Source organism: Ranitomeya variabilis, chromosome 3 (assembly GCF_051348905.1).
Source record: "Ranitomeya variabilis isolate aRanVar5 chromosome 3, aRanVar5.hap1, whole genome shotgun sequence".
In the NCBI taxonomy this organism is placed as follows: Eukaryota; Metazoa; Chordata; class Amphibia; order Anura; family Dendrobatidae; genus Ranitomeya; species Ranitomeya variabilis.
The window spans coordinates 485,858,555-485,879,056 of NC_135234.1; the positions used below are offsets into that span (position 1 = coordinate 485,858,555).

The 20,502-nt window shown below is 40.9% G+C and overlaps 1 protein-coding gene across 19 annotated transcripts in view; it reads left to right on the plus strand.

Annotated features, from left to right (window-relative positions):
• The window catches only part of ABI3BP (ABI family member 3 binding protein), a 674,363-nt gene that overhangs the window by 476,371 nt on the left and 177,490 nt on the right, over positions 1 to 20,502 (plus strand). For 12 of the 19 annotated variants that reach the window (XM_077296740.1, XM_077296741.1, XM_077296745.1 and 9 more), the window contains 5 exons: positions 10,283 to 10,345; positions 11,782 to 11,853; positions 16,688 to 16,759; positions 18,884 to 18,958; positions 19,252 to 19,323. The exons of 5 other annotated variants lie outside the window; for them this stretch is intronic. In XM_077296740.1, coding sequence (XP_077152855.1) covers positions 10,283 to 10,345; positions 11,782 to 11,853; positions 16,688 to 16,759; positions 18,884 to 18,958; positions 19,252 to 19,323 — 354 coding nt within the window. The remainder of the gene's footprint in view (positions 1 to 10,282; positions 10,346 to 11,781; positions 11,854 to 16,687; positions 16,760 to 18,883; positions 18,959 to 19,251; positions 19,324 to 20,502) is intronic. 2 more of the 19 variants (XM_077296746.1, XM_077296755.1) reach the window with 2 other exon arrangements.

Here is a 20,502-nt window from a genome sequence, read left to right on the forward strand (position 1 = left end):
CACTCCTTAACACTGAAGCTGCAAGGCCAAGATGGAATTGGTTGGCAACTGCAAAGGGAGCTGCAGCAGGGGATCTTGATAATTTTCATGGTCAAGTACTTTCAGTATGGCCAAACATTCTTCAGACAACCATTAACCATTATTATACTCCTTAATAGAATGCCAAGACATGTATGTTGTTTAGATTTTTTCACAATTTGCATATCATTGACATGTGCATCAATCCTGTGTTTTTCATAATTCTGTGACTTTTCCTTCCTGCTTTTGCAATTTCAATGTTAATGAGTGTATGTTGAGGTCACTTTGATATTACTATGTCTATGTTTGCGTTAAAGAAAGGGCAGAAGCAAAACACTCTTATCTGCTGGGTGGCACGCTGCAGAATAACTTTCTGAGTGAAGATCTCAGGATCACGACTCCCAATAATCTGCTACACATTTTAGGTAGCAACTATAATTTTAAAAAGTTAAGTGATGGTGGATATTCTTTCAGCAGTCTCTAATGGCAGCCAGAATTTTATAACTTTAGGTTGTTCTATTTCGATAACGCCTTTTTAAAATAAAGATGTATCTGGGATCAATAAATAACAGCTGATTTGGATTCTCAGTTTAAGTAATAATAATTACTTAGTTTATTATATTACTGAATCTGTATCCGTTGATGAAAAAAAAATCAGTATCTACATGGCTTGTGAACAGCAAAAGTCCATACTGCGTAAAAATAGTAATGATTTGTCTGCCAGAAAGAAGTGTATTATGTTACAATTTACAACACTACTTTTTTTTTACATAAAATACTGTTTATCTATAAAGCCAAAATGTTAAAGATTATTTAATATTCTCAGTGCTGATATTTATTTGGGAAAAATGTAATTGTGCATACAATGCATTCTGATAATGAAAAATGTAGTCATGTGCTGCACTCATAATTTATGGATCTGTGAGAAAAAGATCCATAATATGGTAGCCATATGCAGCGCCCCAGAGTCCTGGTCGTTGCAGTACTGTGGCTCCGCCACTATGGGGAGCTACGGTGCGTCTGATGGCACTGAAAGAGTTCATCTGATCAGGTATCACAGACACCAATACATTTCACAGCCGGGCCTCCGGGGGGAGCTAAGGGTTCTATTCACTAGGCCACTCCCCACCATAGTGAGTAAACTGGGGGTCAGGCAGGAAGTTAGATCAGAAAGCTGACTGGGTTGGAACCAGGCAACACCTTGTGGCAGAGGGCGTTGTGGGGGAAGATACAGTAGGGTCTCTGTCAGGGGTGGGATCCTGACAGAGGCTTGGCAACTTGAACGAACGTAACCGGACCGTGCCTGCTCAGGATAGCGGCAGTGCCCAAGGAAGGATTAGAAGCGAGATAGATTGTGCTGAGTGAGAAACGAGATCACGCAAAAGGAGAATTACCGGTAGGAGTCGTGCTGTAAGACCGAAGCAACATCCTACTGAGGCGCACTACCGGTGGCCGGAACGCCGAGGGAGTATCATAACATTCAGCTTCAAGCAATACTCCAAACAGCGGCAGGACAGTCAGTCTAAGGCGGGATGTCCAACTTTAATCACCTATGCAGTCTTGGGGGGCAACTTGTGGAGAGGGGCGACTCTAGGGTCCCGGAAGAGCTCCGAGCCTACCCGTCAAACGGGTGCCGTCCCAACCAGAACACCAGGGAGGGACGGAGGATTAGCAGAACATCATCTAATCGAGTTGTGAGGGAACTTAAGAAACAGACACAACAGTTGTGGGGACTTTCTGTAAGCACAGCAGGGAAGGACCACAACACCTAGCACTAAAAGGAAGGCACAGATTTCCACCTGCTAAGAGAACTCTGGAGGTGCCATTGGACCGGCCGGACTTGCGCAGCCTGGTTATCCGGATTCCGGACTGAGGACCCAGAGATCTTCAGTAAAGAGGTAAAGAGACTGCAACCTGGTGTCCTCGTTATTTACTGCACCGCACCACCACAGCCTCACCACTAACATCATCTATCCACATCCCTACACTGTGCACCCCTCGGCAGGGTCACGGACTGGGCCTAGCCACCGTGACAACCCCAGAGCAGAGACTCAGAGGCCCGGTACCGGGTACCCCTCGGCCCTGCGGCAGTGGGGGCGCTGCACATAACCTAATATGTATCCAAACTTTATTATTGTGAGCCTACACATAAACCTATTCAGTAGATTTGCGTCGCCGATTTTTTACAAATTAATTCAAAATTAATCAAAGAAGAAAACTATAAAAATGGTTATATTCCAAATTTTACATAATTTAATACATTTGTCCCCAATTTTTTACCTGCATGTTGGATGTGTTCATTGCTATTGAAAACACAGGTATGCAAAATTTTGCTTTCTAAAATTTTTTCAAATCCAACCAGATTCTTATGTTTTCTTATGCCCTGATTTAAAAAATCAGTTCTATTATTAACCATCACCTATAGATTTTTAACAAAACGCTCAAGAAACTACATACAAGCAAGATGAACAAGAAACATCTTTATTGTAGCCAAAAATGTATCAAATATTAAATTTAAAAATGTGTTGAACATTCATTCTGTAACTTTATTGGAAATATATTCTTGCATCTTTTACTGTTCTCTTCAAAGCTTCTCTTGATACCTTTTCTCTTATAGAAGGTCTGCGGATCTTCTCTGTGAAGCATCCAGCAGTAGTATCCCATCATGTTCACGTTCCATGTACCTTGGTATCGTCGTTCCATCTCCTTAGTATCCTGATTAAATCCTTCTCCTTGCTCTTCAGTAACCGCAACCAAGGTTTTCAGGAAAGTAGACCAAAAGGAAATGTAAAAGTGCAACTTCAAATTCATCAGACAACCTTAGGCTTTGAATTAATTCAGCATCCTCTCCACGATGGACTTTTAGATTTTTGTTGTAACCTAGAAATTTCTCAAACTTCTTTAAAAGAATCCCAAGCTCTTCTCTCAACAGGTTTCATTTTTTTTAACGCGTCGACATTCATGAGTTTCCGAATATCCGGACCCACAAAAATGCCTTCCTTCAGTTTCGCTTTGGACACTCCCTCAAAATTGGTACACAGGTACTTAAAGGTCTCTCCTTCTTTTGGTAGAGCTTTCACAAACTGCTTCATCAGTCCAAGCTTAGAGTGGTGGCAAAAGAACTTTAGTGGGATCAACTAAACTTTCCGCAACTATGTTCTTGAGTCCAGGTTGCAAAGATGTTCTTGTTGGCCAATGTTTTTGGCTCCAGTGATGAGTCTTATCCTGGCTGTCCTGTGCACAAAAAAGCATGGGTAGTTTGTGTATCCTTCTTACTGCCCAAGGAGCAAAGAGAGAACTTTGAGATCACCACATATTGACCATCCTTGATTCACATAGTTAAGTTTCTTGAGAATAAAGTCTGAATTCTCTTAGCTTTCCTACAAGTGCAGAGACTGCCCTGCATGCACTGAAGGATACTTTCTACCATTGTGAAATAGCACAACTTTTAGACTTTTTTTTAATAAATCAATAATGTGTTTTCACTCACTCGCATTGTACTCAATATTAACCCCTTCATGACCCGGGGTATTTTCGTTTTTTCGTTTTCATTTTTCGTTCCCCTCCTTCCCAGAGCCATAACTGTTTTATTTTTCCGTCAATATGGCCATGTGAGGGCTTATTTTTTGCGGGACAAGCTGTACTTTTGAATGACATCATTGGTTTGAGCATGTCATCTACTAGAAAAAGGGAAAAAAATTCCAAGTGCGGTGAAATTGCAAAAAAAGTGCAATCCCACATGGTTTTTTGTTTGGCTTTTTTTGCTAAGTTCACTAAATGTTAAAACTGACCTGCCATTTTGATTCTCCAGGTCATTACAAGTTCATATACACCAAACATGTCTAGGTTATTTTTTATCTAAGCGGTGAAAAAAAATCCAAACTTTGCTAAAAAAAAATAATAAAAAAAAAAATTGCGTAATTTTTCGATACCCGTAGAGTCTTCATTTTTCGTGATCTGGGGTTGGTGAGGACTTATTTTTTGCGCACCGAGCTGATGTTTTTAACTATGCAATTTTGGTGCAGATAGGTTCTTTTGGTCGCCCGTTATTGCATTTTAATGCAATGTTGCGGCGACCAAAAAAAGTAATTCTGGCGTTTCAATTTTTTTTGCTACGACGTTTAGCGATCATGTTAATTTTTTTTTTATTGATAGATCAGGCGATTCTGAACGCGGCGATACCAAATATGTGTATATATGATTTTTTATTTTTGTTTTATCTTGAATGGGGCAAAAGGGGTGTGATTTAAACTTTTATATATATTTTTTTCATATTTTTTAAAACATTTTTTTACTTTTGCCATGCTTCAATAGCCTCCATGGGAGGCTAGAAGTTGGCACAACTCGATCGCCTCTGCTACATAGGAGCGAAGCTCACATCGCTCCTATGTAGTAGAATTGTTGCATTGCTATGAGCACCGACCACAGGGTGGAGCTCACAGCAATCCGGCATCAACAACCATAGAGGTCTTCAATAGAACTCTGGTTGTCATGCCGATGCATCACTGACCCCCGATCACGTGACGGGGTCAGCGATGAGCGCATTTCCGTCAGAATGGGCAGAAGCGCTAGTTAAATGCCGCTGTCAGCATTTGACAGCGGCATTTAATTAATTAATAGCGGCAGGTGAATCGCAATTCCACCTGCCACTATTGTGGGCACAAGTCAGCTGTACAAAACAGCTGACATGTCCCGGCTTTAATGCGGTCTTACTGCCAGAGCCTGCATCAAAGTAGGGGATCTGACCTCGGAAGTACTATCCTGGCCAAGGTCAGAAAGGGGTTAAATGTTTCCATCAGCCCCGGAAAATCACTGCAATACAATAGAGCATCATCTTGAGAAAGGATACAAGGAATTCCTTTGCTCTGCTTCTGTACCATGAAAAACAGATATTTCTGTGGCTTGTTTAAACAAGTATGAAAGTCTTTATCAGAATCCTGCTCTTCATGTTCTGAACCTTCTAAATCAGGTGTGTCTTCAAGTTTCTTCTGACATGAAGAGACAGGTATTCCTGGATTGTTAGACATGGGGCAAATAGCTGTAGGGAGGTCCAGGTTTATAATTCATCATTTGTGGGAAAGAAGAGATGTAGCAGTCACCATCCCTTAAAATCTCTTTTTTATTTGAAAAGGTTTTGCGCTACACTGCACATCAGTGGGTCCTTAATTTAGGGTCCTTAATCCTTAAAGGGAACCTATCACCCCGTTTTTTAAAAATTAGATAAAAATAGTGTGAAATAGGGGCAGAGCTGGGCTTTACATTAGTGCCTTTTTGGTGCCTTTACACCCCCGTTAGGCTGCCGAAATACCTTTGTGAAGTGGCCGTTTTGTCCTGTCACTCAAGTTGGTCAGGTCGGATGGGCGTGGTCACAGCGCTGTTTCTCCCCCAGATCAGGCTCATCATTACGTTGGTGGCGTAGTGGTGTGCGCATGTCCAAAGAGAAGATCCACTGCCCAGGAGATTCAAAACAGCGCGGTCTACGCTATTCGCCGTTTACCGGTGGGCGCGGCCATCTTTCCTGTGGCCGCGCGTGCGCAGATGGAGCGCTCTGCTGCCCGGGGCTTCAGGAAAATGGCCGCGGGATTCCGCGCGTGCGCAGATGGAGATTGCGGCGGCCATTTTCCTGAAGCCCCGGGCAGCAGAGCGCTCCATCTGCGCACGCGCGGCCACAGGAAAGATGGCCGCGACCACCGGTAAACGGCGAATAGCGTAGACCGGGCTGTTTTGAATCTCCTGGGCAGTGGATCTTCTCTTTGGACATGCGCACACCACTACGCCACCAACGTAATGATGAGCCTGATCTCGGGGAGAAACAGCGCTGTGACCACGCCCATCCGACCTGACCAACTTGAGTGACAGGACAAAACGGCCACTTCACAAAGGTATTTCGGCAGCCTAACGGGGGTGTAAAGGCACCAAAAAGGCACTAATGTAAAGCCCAGCTCTGCCCCTATTTCACACTATTTTTATCTAATTTTTAAAAAACGGGGTGATAGGTTCCCTTTAACGGCCATTGTCCACACTGAGTCGCAATCTGTACCTGCCATCATGTTTTAACCTTTTCAAATAAAAAGGAGATTTTAAGGGAAAGTGAGTGCCATTTTGCCTGTTTTTTTAATGGCACCCAAGATCCCTGTTGTTTGGAAGCATTGCACTGGATAATATTGGATAATTAGGGAACACACATGGGGCTGGATTTTCTCATCTGAACTCTTCGGGTATACGGTTTCTTTCTTTTTAAGGTTGAATCCCTGCACATCACATATACAAAAGTAGCAGTCAGCACTATGATTTTGCTATTCCCTCCAGATTATAGGCACACCAAAACAAAAGCTTTTTTCCTTCCCTTAAGACCACTGTCATAGTTCTTCTACACAAACAGAACACACTACATGTGGAGCCCATGACTTTTCCTGATCACTTAGCTTTACACCAAAGTAGGCATAGTAAATACTTTTCTACTGAAGTTGCAATGTTGTTATTTCTTCACTACAAAACAACCGCAAATGCAGCAAAAGTTGTTGGGTGAATTACAACACCCCTTGTAGCCATTTCAATCACGTTGTTAGAAACAGAAGCCACTAAATATTGTGAACTCTGTCTAAAAGAAAATCTGCCTATGCTCCCCATAGCAACCAATTACAGTGCAGCTTTCAGTTCTTATAATGCTGAGGTAAAATGAAAGCTGTGATCTGACTAGTTGCTACTGCTTGAAAAAGATCATGTAGATTGAAATGTCGCCACAGAGGGCAGAATAAAGGAACTGCGATTTTTCACCAACGCATGAGGCCCTGTCTTCATTTTTTATTTGAATTCTTGGATGTTTTCCGGGAAGGACTCTCTGGAATTGACGTGCGCCTCTCTTGTGGGTAATAGTTAACCCTTTATTTGCTATGAGGTGCTGTGAATTGTTTATTCTTTGACCACCACACTGTTGTGAACTGTGACTAAAAAAGACTAAAAAAAAATCCTGTCTTTACTCCCGATAACAACCAACCTCAGAGTAGCTTTTGTTTCTTATACTGCTGAGGTAAAATTAAAGCTATGTTATGACTAGATGCTATGGACACCACCACACTCCTTGGAAGCCGATCACAGCACAACATCCATTAATTTCTAACCAATTTATTGACACCAAAAGTCACGCAAAGGTGTCAAAGTATGGTGCAAGAAAAAGCATATGGAGTTTGTGAAACAAACTATATGTGGTGGAATTGTTTCAATATTTTTACTGAGTTCTGAGATCAAAAGTATCTAAAAATCACCGCTTACTTTTCAAACAATTTTACCCTTGCAGACCTGGGTAATCTTTTCTGTTGTGTACCAACTCTATTTTTCATGCACAACTAATAGGATTACAGAGCATCCCCCATTATCATTAGCTATATACTGTCAAGTAAATATAGAATGAAAAAATAATTAATCCCACCAGTGTCAAACACTTACTGGATTAAAATATAATTAAAAGATTAAAATTAGATCATTTTTATTGTATTAATTTAGTTTAAGAAAATAAACACAGAAAATATTTTTTCATAAATTACACTATAACTTATAGCCATCCTCAAACAGTGACAAAAAAGTATACATTTTTCTGCATTAGGCAAAGTCTAACACAGCCCTAAAAAATAAAAAATAAACATAAATGCACAGATAGAAAAAGGGAAAAAAATGGGTGAAGATTTTGTAATCCTGTGTAATAGTTACACAGTGTGAATTTACAGTAGACAGTCTTAGAATATATTAAATTCATTAAAGCGGCTCCTCCAGGGATGATAAATTTTGTGCATCCAGACAATCTTGTTTAGCTTTACCCCACCTTTTGGATGGTGTACTTTTAGATCAATCCTTCAGCCAAAAACTGTTGCACTCTAATATTAACTTTAATTGTATTGTACAAATACACGTAGCTATGCTGCCTTTTTTTAGGCATTTAAAAAAAGTTCCTAGTGAAATGTAACAAGTGTCTAAAATCCTTACTAAATGTTGCACTTTGCACATATCCCGGAAATCTGTCTCTTTATTTAGTAAATCTGACCCTTAGGGTATATGCACATGACATCTTTTCAGGCAGATTCCGCTTGAAATCCACCTGAAAAAGACCTAAAACAAAATTCAAGTCGTTTTTTATATTGTAGTCTGTTTGACCTTTTAAAGGGAACCTGTCACCCTGTTTTTTCAATATGAGCTAAAAATAGCGTTCAATGGGGCCTGAGCTGTGCTTTACATTGATGCCTTTATTATCCTCTGATTCCCCACCTTTGCTGCCAAAATACCTTTGTAAACTCGCCGTTTTTGGCTGTCAATCACCCTGGTCCGGTCCGATGGGCGTTGCCAAATCGCTGTCTCTCCCCCCGCTCCTCGGCGTGTCAGACGTAACTCGATCTGTGAATAGCACTTTTGGTGGTTGCGCAGTGGATTAGGCACTAGCGCATATGCAGTATGTATTGCCCAACTGTGAGCATAGCATACAATACATCATTGCGCATGCGCTGATTTTCACTGTAACCTTTGTGCCCCGGAAGTCAGCATATGCACAATTTGCATATGCTGACTTCCGGGGCACAGAGGTCACAGTGTAAACCCGCGCATGTGCAATGATGTGCTGTATGCTATGCTCACAGTTGGGCAAAGCATAATGCGCAGGCGCGAGATTACACTGTAATGCGCAGGTGCGAAATGCAACGCCAACGGCAGGAAGAAGTTTCTTATTGAAAACCTGGAGGTGGTGAGAATCGGAGATTAGCCAACGCCCATCAGACCGGAATGGGGTGATTGACAGCCGAAAATGGCGAGTTTACAAAGGTATTTTGGCAGCAAAGGTGGGGAATCAGAGGATAATAAAGGCACTATTGTAAAGCACAGCTCAGGCCCTATTGAATGCTATTTTTAGCTCATATTGAAAAAACGGGGCGACAGGTTCCCTTTAAAAGTTTCAGACATCTAAAGTTGCAAAACGGCTAGAAGAAGTGACCTGATCATTTTTCTGACAGCTTTCGCTTGGAAACCTCTTGCTTTTAATACATACAACTACAAAACAAAATGCTAGCGTTAGGGAAGACGTGAAAAAAAGATGCTTAAGGAAAAACATTGTTGGAGTTTTCCTGAAGCATCTTTTGCTAGAAAAATTCAGCAGGTACACCAGCATCTAAAAGACACCATGTGCACATACCCTTAGTGTGCCATTAAGTACCAACAAACCTGGGAAGTAAGAGCATTGGAGTAGTTCTAACTTCAATTTTAAAGTTTCTGGGATTAATTTTAAGGCATTGGTGAGAATTAAAGGGAACATGTCACATGAAAAAATGCTATAAACCTGCAGACATGGGATTAATCTGCAGGTTAATAGCATTTTGAACCTGCCTGACACTGGCACTTAGACCCCTGGTAACATTCAGGTTTCAGTCACAGGGGCAGCACTGGCACGGGTTCAGTCAACGCTCTGTGTATAAAGAGCGGCGGCTGTAACCGTACCCCCCACACTGACTGCCAGCCAGGTCTAATGCTGAGCTGCTGTCAGTCAGTGCTGGTGTGCCTTTACAGCCGCCATTCTCTATACACAGAGCAGGGACCAAACCCACGTCAGTGCTGCCTCCGTGACCGAAACCCGAATGTTACAGGACGGAATAAAAGTAATTTCATCCCAGCAGGTGGGGTCTAAGTGCTGGCACCAGGCAGGGCCATATCTGCAGGTTAATTGCTTTTTCCACGTGACAGGTTCCTTTTAAAGGCATATACAGGCATGTAAATTCCAAAGCCCTCCAATGAAGAAATGAAATTCTTGTTTATTTATACTGTTCATGAATATGAGCATACCATGCATAAATTAAGGCATTTCTTACTTGACAACAAGTGGCAGAATTCTTAGCTGCATAAAAGTACAGACACTCCCTGCATCCCGCCTAGTCACACCCCTCAGCAAGTCTTTGTTTCAGTAAATTTTCTTGAGATTTACCACACCCTATTGGCTTTGGCAGGCCTTTAGACTTTAATCCCTTTACATTTTGGTAAAATGTAGAGTATGTTTATGTCTCATAGAAAGCTTGTCCATGTCTTAAGAGTTTTTAATGAATTCCCCAAAGTAATAGAATAATGTTTCATTATATTCTGTAGAATAAATGAAAGGCTTTTTATGCATGTGAAATGTTATAATTTGCTTTGTGCATGATACTGTAAATGAAAGCACATGCTAAAAATGTCACCCAATGACACTGTTTTGCTTCTATTATTTTGATGTCATTTTTTATGGCTTTGTTCTTAACAGAAACCCCACCAATATCCCAGCAAGGTACTATGTTACCTCCAAGAATAATCAGAACAACTTCTGGTAAAGCCATTGATTTTCTCTGGTTTCATTGTGCTTGACTGTGTGTTCTCTAGCTCTGTGAAAGTGGTCGTCTCATCTAATTAAATGGGTAAAATGCAGAGTGCCCACTGTAGTTCTGTCATGCAATGGTGCAGATTCGAAGCCGCCTCTAGTTGTAGCAAGGGAGAGCGCACAGTTCAGGCCAGCAGCAAAGCCATGTCATTGCTCTGAACTGTCAATCTCATGTTGCTTTTAAAGGGTAACACTTTCTAGTAACTTAACAGAAAAAGTTGCAATGTGTATGTACATGTGGAAAACAATATCTCTGGTCATAATGTGTACCATTTACCCTCTGTAGGCTCTATCTCTTGGAATTGACTCTGAGTGGATGGAGATTTATCTCTTGTGATGTTTTCCACACATTACACATACAGAAAGAGACAAAAGCAGCGGAGGCATGGAGGAAATTACATGGCAGTACTAAGCATTGTAGTTGTGAATTCAGCTCTGGCAAAAAATCTGCAGCTCTGTACCATATCTTGTGTAACCTGATATCATGCTGTATTGGCAATCTTTCTTGCCAGCAGTTTTTTCAGAGTAAATGGTGATTTAAAAGGCAGGGGGAAGGCAAGAAGTGACTCATTACTCGAGAAAGAAGGAAAAGTCTCTGCTAAGATATATTACAAAGTTTTTTTTAGAATTACCTGCTCTATTGATTTCTGGATTTGATTTGAAAGTACATATTTGGCATTCTTTCTTTACCACACATTATAGAAAAAATCCAATACTGATTCATCTCAAATTGTACATATGTTACTTTTCCCATCCAATTTGCAAGGGTAAAATCCACTTTGAAAACTATCTACAGCATTATTTACATGCTGTGGATTATACAAACCACATCAAATCCACAGTTTTTTCTGCTATATATTGACAGGGTTTATAAATCTCGATCAATAAGCATTGTACTTTAAAAAAAAATACCAACTAAATTGTGCTTTGGGCCGCATTAATTTATTGGTAAGCTCCCTTTAAGGTATGTTATTTGGAGGCGTGTATGCCGATTTGCATATGAGACCACATATCATGAATACATTGGAATTCTCGCAAAGTTTTGGCAGCACATTGTAATCATGAAACCATATCATGAAATCATACACATTTGTAGAAAAAAGAATGCAGACATTGTGTGTGACACTTGCATATTGTACTGCGGGGCAGAATGAACAGCTTTTCACAGTATCCCTTTAAGAAAAAATATAACTTGCAAAAATGTTATATCTTTGTCCTCAATTTGACTATGTTTAGCTGCTCTGGATGTAGCACTGAAGATGTTTCCACGGTATCTTATCTCAATAATAATATTTGCTAATATGATTAGATCTGCTTCCACGTGATTTCGAGTCTGTTCGGCTGGAGTCATTTCCTCTTCTAATTTAGTTTTTATTTTTCACCAGTGTATCCAGTAACCACTGATGCACCACAAGTGAGACCTCTCTTTCCTCTAAAACAATTCATCACACCTTTAGGTAAAACTACCACTGCTTGGGCATTTTATATTTTTGTAACACTTGATATATTAGGCTTGGAGTAAGTGATGATAAGTTCATCAGTTCATGTCCTGTAATTAATATAATGGATTTTTACGTAATTCCTCTTTGTCATTCTTTTCACTCAGTTTTTGGAAAGTGAAATTACAAAAAAATCCTTTTGACTGGTCACTACTGCAGATTATTGAGGACTGATTGATATTTACTCATTGCCTAATATCAATAGTGTTATTTAATTTATCTTTTTCTACTGTTTAAGAGAAAGCAGAGGCTTGTGTGAGTCTAGGTATGCATTTTACATTCTGCACATGTTAAATGCAACTCTGTGTGTACCCAAAGTAAGGATTGATAGTAAAGCATTTGACCAGACTGAAACATACATTCACTGGTACCTTTATAAGATGCACCTTTTTGGTACTTTGTGGGACCCCTGTGCCCATAAACAGCCTAAGTTCTTCATGTTAATGATTCCACAAAATGCTGCAGGCTCATGTGCGCTATAGTAACACAGTAGAACTTTCCTTTCTAACATTCTGGGCCAGGAAGAGTGTTGGGCAAAGTAGACAACCTTTGATGGAGAAGAGGGACATTAAGGTGGGATGGGAGGACACAATTTAAAGATTTTTAAATGTAATGATTTGACTTTCATGTATTCTTTCTAATTATCGTTCTAATTAATTATAAGCCACACCCCCTGTTCTTGGAGCAAATAGAGACAGATATGAGAAGGCCAGGTAGGAATAGTCTACCATAGGCCACGCACGCCCCTGCCACACCTCCTGTTCTTGGACTAAAGAGAGACAGATATCAGGGGGTGGGCAGCTAGGGACAGCCTACCACTGGTCACTCCCCCTGCTATTATGAGGAAACTGGCTGTTACTCACAGGGGGTAGCGGCACACAGGTGTGTAATGTAATATCCCAGAGGGTAGGGGGAGCATTGAGGAGTAGATCTTGTCACACAGAATTACAAGTGTTATAAAGATAATAGAAGTGCACTGGGCATCTCATCTTTATAATGTATGAGGGCATGAACAGTGCAAAATATTTTCTCCCCAAGTACCCCTTTAATTTTAACATTAGTTGCAAAAGACTACTGAAACAACATTTTTAAAAAAAATTATGTATTTTAGGAAAATACTTGTACAGTGGGGAAAATAAGTATTTGATACACTGCTAATTTTGAACGTTTTCCCACCTAAAAAGAATGAAGAGTCCTATAATTTTTATCGTAGGTATACTTCAACTATGAGAGACAGAATCTTTAAAAAAAATCCAGAAAATCACTTTGCATTATTTTTACCTAATTAGTTTGTATTTTATTGCATTAAATAAGTATTTGATACCATAGAAAAACAGAACTTAATATTTGGTACAGAAACCTTTGTTTGCAATTACAGAGGTCAGATGTTTCCTATTGTTCTTGACCATGTTTGCATACTGCAACAGGGATTTTGGCCCACTCCACTATACAGATCTTCTTCAGATCTTTCAGATTTCAGGGCTGTCGCTGAGAAACATTGAGTTTCAGTTCTCTCCAAAGATTTTCTATTAGGTACAGGTCTGGAGACTGGCTAGGCCACTCCAGGACAGTAAAATGCTTCTTATAGAGCCACTCCTTTGTTACCCTGTCTGTGTGTTTTGGGTAATTGTCATGCTAGAAGACCCAGCCACGACCCATCTTGAAATGGTCTTACTGAGGGAAGGAGGTTGCTGGCCAAAATCTTGTGATGCATGACCCCATCCATCCTAACTTTAATGTGGTGCAATCATCCTGTCCCCTTTGCAGAAAAGCACCCCCAAAGTATGATGTTTCTCCCACCATGCTTCATGGTTGGGATGGTGTTCTTGGGTTGTACTCATACTTCTTCTTCCTTCAAACTTGGCAAGTGTACTTGATACCAAAAAGTTCTATTTTGGTTTCAACTGACCACATGACCTTCTCCTATGCCTCCTCTGGATCATCCAGATGGTCATTGGTGAACTTCAAACAGGCCTATATGAGCTAGTGTAAGGGGGATGACCAGACCGTGGGTACCTGCATGCCGGGTCTAGAACTGAAAGGGCTGCATCCTCTGTTCCCGGGGAAAAGCCTGAGTGAGCCGGACTTTCCCCTGTTGCCTGGGGGAAGCACTAGCGAGGCGGACCTTCCTGCTGTCCCAGGAGGGCGGGGAGTGAGAGGAGAAAAATGCGCGTAGCAGTGGGGGGATAAAAGAGAAAAGCATGGGAAACAGGTCAGTTGGGTGCGAATGCAGAGTAGCGAGCAGCGCCACATAATAGGGACCACATATGTGACTGACACTTGTGTGCTGACGTAACCAGTGAATTTTTGCCCAGACACTTGTGACCTGACTGCACCAGTGTATATTTGCAGAGCCACGTTGGGCTCGTACAGGACTGTGGCCCATACCCTTGTTAGCCACTGCAGTATATGGACTCAGCCCAGTGGAAGGTACTTGAGACCGACCACTGCCGCCAGAAGACAGGATTTTGTTGCCCACAGGACCGCATTGGAAAAGACACCATGCCAGCTGTTGCTAGCGCTATTCACTTTGTAGACTTAGGAACCACTGATTTTCATCAGGATTACCTTTATTTGAGCCGTTATTTCTTCACCCACCATATCCTTTTCTAACTGTATTGTTTTTACCCTGTTTTACTCATTGCCTCCCTGCGTGGAGAATCCCACTGTTTTAGCAAAATTGTTTAACCCTTGCTCTGCCTTGTGTCCATAACTGCATCACGCGTCCCTGCTTACACTGACATGAGAAGGAGTACCTTCCGTGACCTGCAAGATTTTCATATATGACAGAGTGGTGTGTTACTAAAAGTAATGTTTGAGACTCTGGGTCCAGCTCTCTTCAGGACATTGACCAGGTCCTCCAGTGTAGTTCTAGGCTGATTCCTGACCTTTCTCTGAATTATCCTTACCTTCTGAGGCTAGATCTTGCATGCAGCCCCAACCCGAGGAAGATTGGCAGTCATCATGTGTTTCTTCCATTTTCTAATAATTGTGCCAACAGTTGCCTTCTCACCAAGCTGCTTTCCTATTGTCCTGTAGCCCATCCCAGCCTTGTGCAGGTCTACTATTTTGTCCCTGGTGTCCTTAGACAGCTCTTTGGTCTTGGCCTTTGTGAAGAAGTTGAAGTGTGATTCATTGAGTGTGTGGACAGCTGCAATTATTACAGGTAATGAGTGCAGAGTAGGCTTCTTAAAGAAAAACTAACAGGTCTGTGAGAGCCAGAATTATTACTGGTTGGTAGATGATTAGTGTTGAGCGATACCGTCCGATACTTGAAAGTATCGGTATCGGAAAGTATCGGCCGATACCGTCAAAGTATCGGATCTAATCCGATACCGATACCCGATACCAATACAAGTCAATGGGACTCATGTATCGGACGGTATTCCTGATGGTTCCCAGGGTCTGAAGGAGAGGAAACTCTCCTTCAGGCCCTGGGAACCATATAAATGTGTAAAATAAAGAATTAAAATAAAAAATATTGCTATACTCACCTCTCCGACGCAGCCTGGACCTCACCGAGTGAACCGGCAGCGTTCTTTGCTTAAAATGCGCGCTTTTCCTTCCTTCCGTGACGTCACGGCTTCTGATTGGTCGCGTGCCGCCCATGTGGCCGCGACGCGACCAATCACAGCAAGCCGTGACGTAATTTTCAGGTCCTTCTAGGCATTCAGTATTTTAAAATTACGTTCCGGCTTTGTGATTGGTCGCGTCGCGGTCACATGGGCGACGCGACCAATCACAAGCCGTGACGTCACGGGAGGCAGGAGACGCGCGCATTTTTAAAATTACGTCACGGCTTGTGATTGATTGTGTGCCGCCCATGTGACCGCGACGCGACCAATCACAGCAAGCCGTGACGTAATTTCAGGTCCTGATGCCTATTTCTGCATTCAGGACCTGAAATTACGTCACGGCTTGCTGTGATTGGTCGCGTCGCGGTCACATGGGCGACACGCAACCAATCACAAGCCGCGACGTAATTTTAAAAATGCGCGCGTTTCCTGCCTCCCGTGACGTCACGGCTTGTGATTGGTCGCGTCGCCCATGTGACCGCGACGCGACCAATCACAAAGCCGGAACGTAATTTTAAAATACTGAATGCCTAGAAGGACCTGAAAATTACGTCACGGCTTGCTGTGATTGGTCGCGTCGCGGCCACATGGGCGGCACGCGACCAATCAGAAGCCGTGACGTCACGGAAGGAAGGAAAAGCGCGCATTTTAAGCAAAGAACGCTGCCGGTTCCCTCGGTGAGGTCCAGGCTGCGTCGGAGAGGTGAGTATAGCAATATTTTTTATTTTAATTCTTTATTTTACACATTAATGTTGTATTTTACACATTAATGTTGTTTCGATACCGATACCCGATACCACAAAAGTATCGGATCTCGGTATCGGAATTCCGATACAGCAAATATCGGCCGATACCCGATACTTGCGGTATCGGAATGCTCAACACTATAGATGATTAAATACTTATTTCATGCAATGAAATGCAGTTTAATTATTTAAAAATCATACAATGTGATTTTGCAGGTTTTATTTTTAGATTCTGTCTCTCACAGTTGAAGTGTACCGACTATAAAAATTACAGACCTCTCCATTTTTTGTAGGTGAGAAAAGTTGCAAAAATCGGCAGTGTATCAATTATTTTGCCCACTATATGTGGAGTATTTCTGCATATTTCTTTACAATACCGTGTTGTTGTATATACAGAAAATTTCTTAGAAAAATATAAAAATATATATTTCTATTATACTGTTGTTCACATCATTGTAATGTTTTTTCCAGCTACTACAAGACAAATTGTCACTGCCAGACAAAGCACCATGTCCTCCCACACTCGACAAAAAACATCCATGGGTAAAGCTTTGTTGTTTTTAGTGCTCACTTATTAATGCATACTGGCACTAGACACCATGCATTATCTAGCATCTCTCATTGCTTATGAGCACACAGATCTTGCCCATCTCACAATATATTTGCTACCACATGACTGTCTTATCAGCAGCAGCATCCACTTTGTAAGCATGTAATCAGCCTAGCTATATCTGTGAGAAATAGGTATTCTTGTATATCAATTACAATTTTTGCTGTCTCATCTTGAAAATCGGCAGAGAGGAAAATTGTACATTGGTGTCTTTGGGAAGAATACCTATACACAAGTCTTATCAGTTGCTTATTCTTGCTACCACATGTTGTGCTTCTAGAGGTTTTGAGACAGAGATATCAAACCATGATTCTGAGCAACAAATCATTGATGGGTCATAAAATAAAGTCAGATCAACTGTGCAAAACTGTAAAATGTAAGAATAATCCAGTTACTGCCAATAAAGTGTTATGCACATGGACAAAAATATTGGGACATACCTCTTAAATTACTGAATTCAAGTTCTTCATTCCGTGCCATTGCCACATGTGTATATAATCCAGCCCCTAGCTCTACAGTCTGCCTCTATAAACATTTGTGAAGTAATGAGTGTTTTAAAAAGTTCACTGCTGAGTGGCCTATACCCCTTAGTTCCCATGACGGGAGTCTTAACGCTTCAGCATGCTAATACAGTTTGGACAATTGTATGCTTTCAACTTTGTGGGACAAGTTTGGAGAAGATCATTTTCTGTTTCAGATTAACTTTGCACCTGATACATCCTGACTTGTACCTGCTTTAACAATGTGTTTGGGTGACTGAAGAGCTGTCAAGGCATATATCACAGTCCAGCAGGTATACTGGCATAGCTGGGCCTGTGGTGCTGGTCAGCCTGGCGGAATGGAGGTGTATGCTGTCCTTCAGCTCGGCAGGAGTATGAGTATGATGGGAGTTAAAGGGAACCTGTCAGCTGTTTTGGCCGATATAAGATATGGCAATGGCTTTTCAGGGCTGATATACAGCATTCTATAATATAATATTTCAGTATAATAAAACTTATTTTTCTTATCTTTCAAGTCGGATCGGGGGCTTATCTACAGCATTATAGAATGCTGTAGATAAGCCCAGAAAGGCAGTGGCCGTCTCTTATATCGGCCAAACCTGGTGACAGGTTCCCTTTAATCTAGAGTGTAGTAATTTCCCACTGGCCAAATCAAGGAGCTACTCCTGCAGAGATAATAATAATAATAATAATTTTATTTATATAGCGCCAACATATTCCGCAGCGCTTTACAACTTATAGAGGGGACTTATACAGACAATAGACATTACAGCATAACAGAAATCACAGTTCAAAACAGATACCAGTAGGAATGAGGGCCCTGGACAGTACACACCCATTCTGCCTGACTGACCCCAGCCACAGTAGTATTCCTGGATGGGTAGTATCTGAACCTCCCAGTGACATATCTTCTACCACCACTGTTGCCACAGGGTTAAATATGGTGATGCATGGTGACAGAGGCAGACACTGCTGGTCCAGGTCAGGATGTAGCAGCCACAGTGAACAAAGCAAAAATCCATAAAGGCATGGTTGGGTGAGTTTAGTGTGGAAGAATATCACTGGTCCCTACAGAGCCCTATCCTCAATCCCATCCAAAAACTTTGTGGTTAACTAAAACAGAAATTGCATTCTAGGCTCTCTCATCCAACATTTTTGACTAACCTCACAAATGTTCTTCTGGATGAATGGGCAAAAATTCCCAAAATTGCCATAGACACAAAATCTTGTAGAAAGCCAGAAAAGTGGAATGAGTTTGATCTGCAAAGGAGGGATCAAATGCATAGTAATGCCTTTGGATTATAAATGGGATGTAGGTGTAATATGTAGGTGTCTCAATATATTTGTCCAAATAGTGTACGTATCATGTTATTTGTAATTTTTTTTATCATTTGACATGAAGAAAAAACACTATTTGTGATAGTCTTAATTGTTTTGATAAATCTGACTCAATGTACTCTAAATATTCATTTTATTTTCATTTTCACATTCAAGCATGTGGCTCGTATCATCACTTCAATAAAGATTCAACCTTTATTTTTGGGAATTTTTTTTCAGCATTTGCAGGAGGTCAGAATATTCATACTACATATGAAAGTATTGCTAGGACTGAAGAGCCATATTCTGTGTCTGGTATAGTTCACCATTTTACAATATTTTCAATTCGGTGCTTATAGATCTTTTTCTTGTAAAGGGCCATCCCCGTTTCACTACAGTAAAACCATAAATATGCATAATATGCTTGTGCTTACAATTATTTTGACAAGTTTTGTTTTCATATTTAGAGATTAAAAATTGCATTTGAATTTATGGGAGAAAATAGGTTTTTAATGCTGTTTAGTGTATATTGTTATTGGGCTGGTATTGATCATATAAAACTGCATTCCTGTTGAACTATTAAACAGCTAGGTTTATTATTTCCCCAGCTACTGCTACTAAATTTCTTCCAGCCAAACAAAGAACATGGCCCCCTCGTATTCAGACAAAAACAACAACTGGTAAAGCTTAGCAGCTTATGCTACTGTATTTTTCATTGCAGAATGGTATTAGATGTTGCGCCTTATATAGCATATCTTTCTGCTCAAAGCTACCTTCCCACTATGAGCTTTTGGTGAATCTTTGATGTTGCAGACTTTCTGCACCATTTATGTACCCATTAAGTAAAATAGGTTACTTGCATTCTTTCTAAAATATGCAGCGTAAAAAAATCAACAAAAACTCAAGCAAAGTCTTAAGGGAACCAGCCATCATGAAAATGCAGTCCAATCTATAGGAACCATGTTATAGAGCAGAAGAAGATGATAAAGTAATATATAGATTCAGTATAACCTGTGCTTCAACTATTTAGACTGCGTTCTCAGGATGAGCATTTAGTGAGTTTTTTATGTTAAACTTAATAGCAAAGCCACAAAAAGAGGACTAAAAATCCACAAAAACTTCAAGAATTAATACAGCAAAAATGGGGCAGCAGTTCTTGATGCCCAGGTCTCAGAACTAATGCACTCTCAGGATGCAGCAAACCCATGTAGTAAAGATGGCAGCAACATAAGTGCAAAATGCTGATAAGTCAACCACTCACAACCAAAAGTAGCTTCTACATGGCACTGGTCACACAAAGGTAATGCACAGTGTCTGGCTTACAGCCTATTAGTGACACCCATACTATTAGATCAGGTGGGCTGCTCATCACTATCTAAATGCATCCCATGAGAACAGACACTCTGGTTTACAAGGCCAAAAATGCTGGGCTTGGCTGAACCCTGAAAAATAGTGCAAAAAATATATGTGCAAATAATATATGAGGTTTAAATGATGAAAACACAGGTTATATCAAATCTTTTCTCACCAAATTATATATCTACTCAACTCCCCCTGCGTTATAACATGGTGCCTTCAAATTAGACTGCATTTTCATGCGACAGGTTCCCTTTAAAGGCACAGGATCTAAACCATTAGAAAATCTCGCCTGCATATAAGTAATTTCACAAATCATAAAAGCTACGACAACACGCTTTGCTTTTCCAGCAGCAGTCACTGTGTGGCCATCCATCCCGCCTGCTCCTATCTAGGTTTTTTTATGACTTACTAGAATTTTTGGTTCTTAGTAAACTGATCTAAATACATAGAAGCTATAGGGAACAATACCTACACACACATGAACCTTGCTGCTTCTTTAG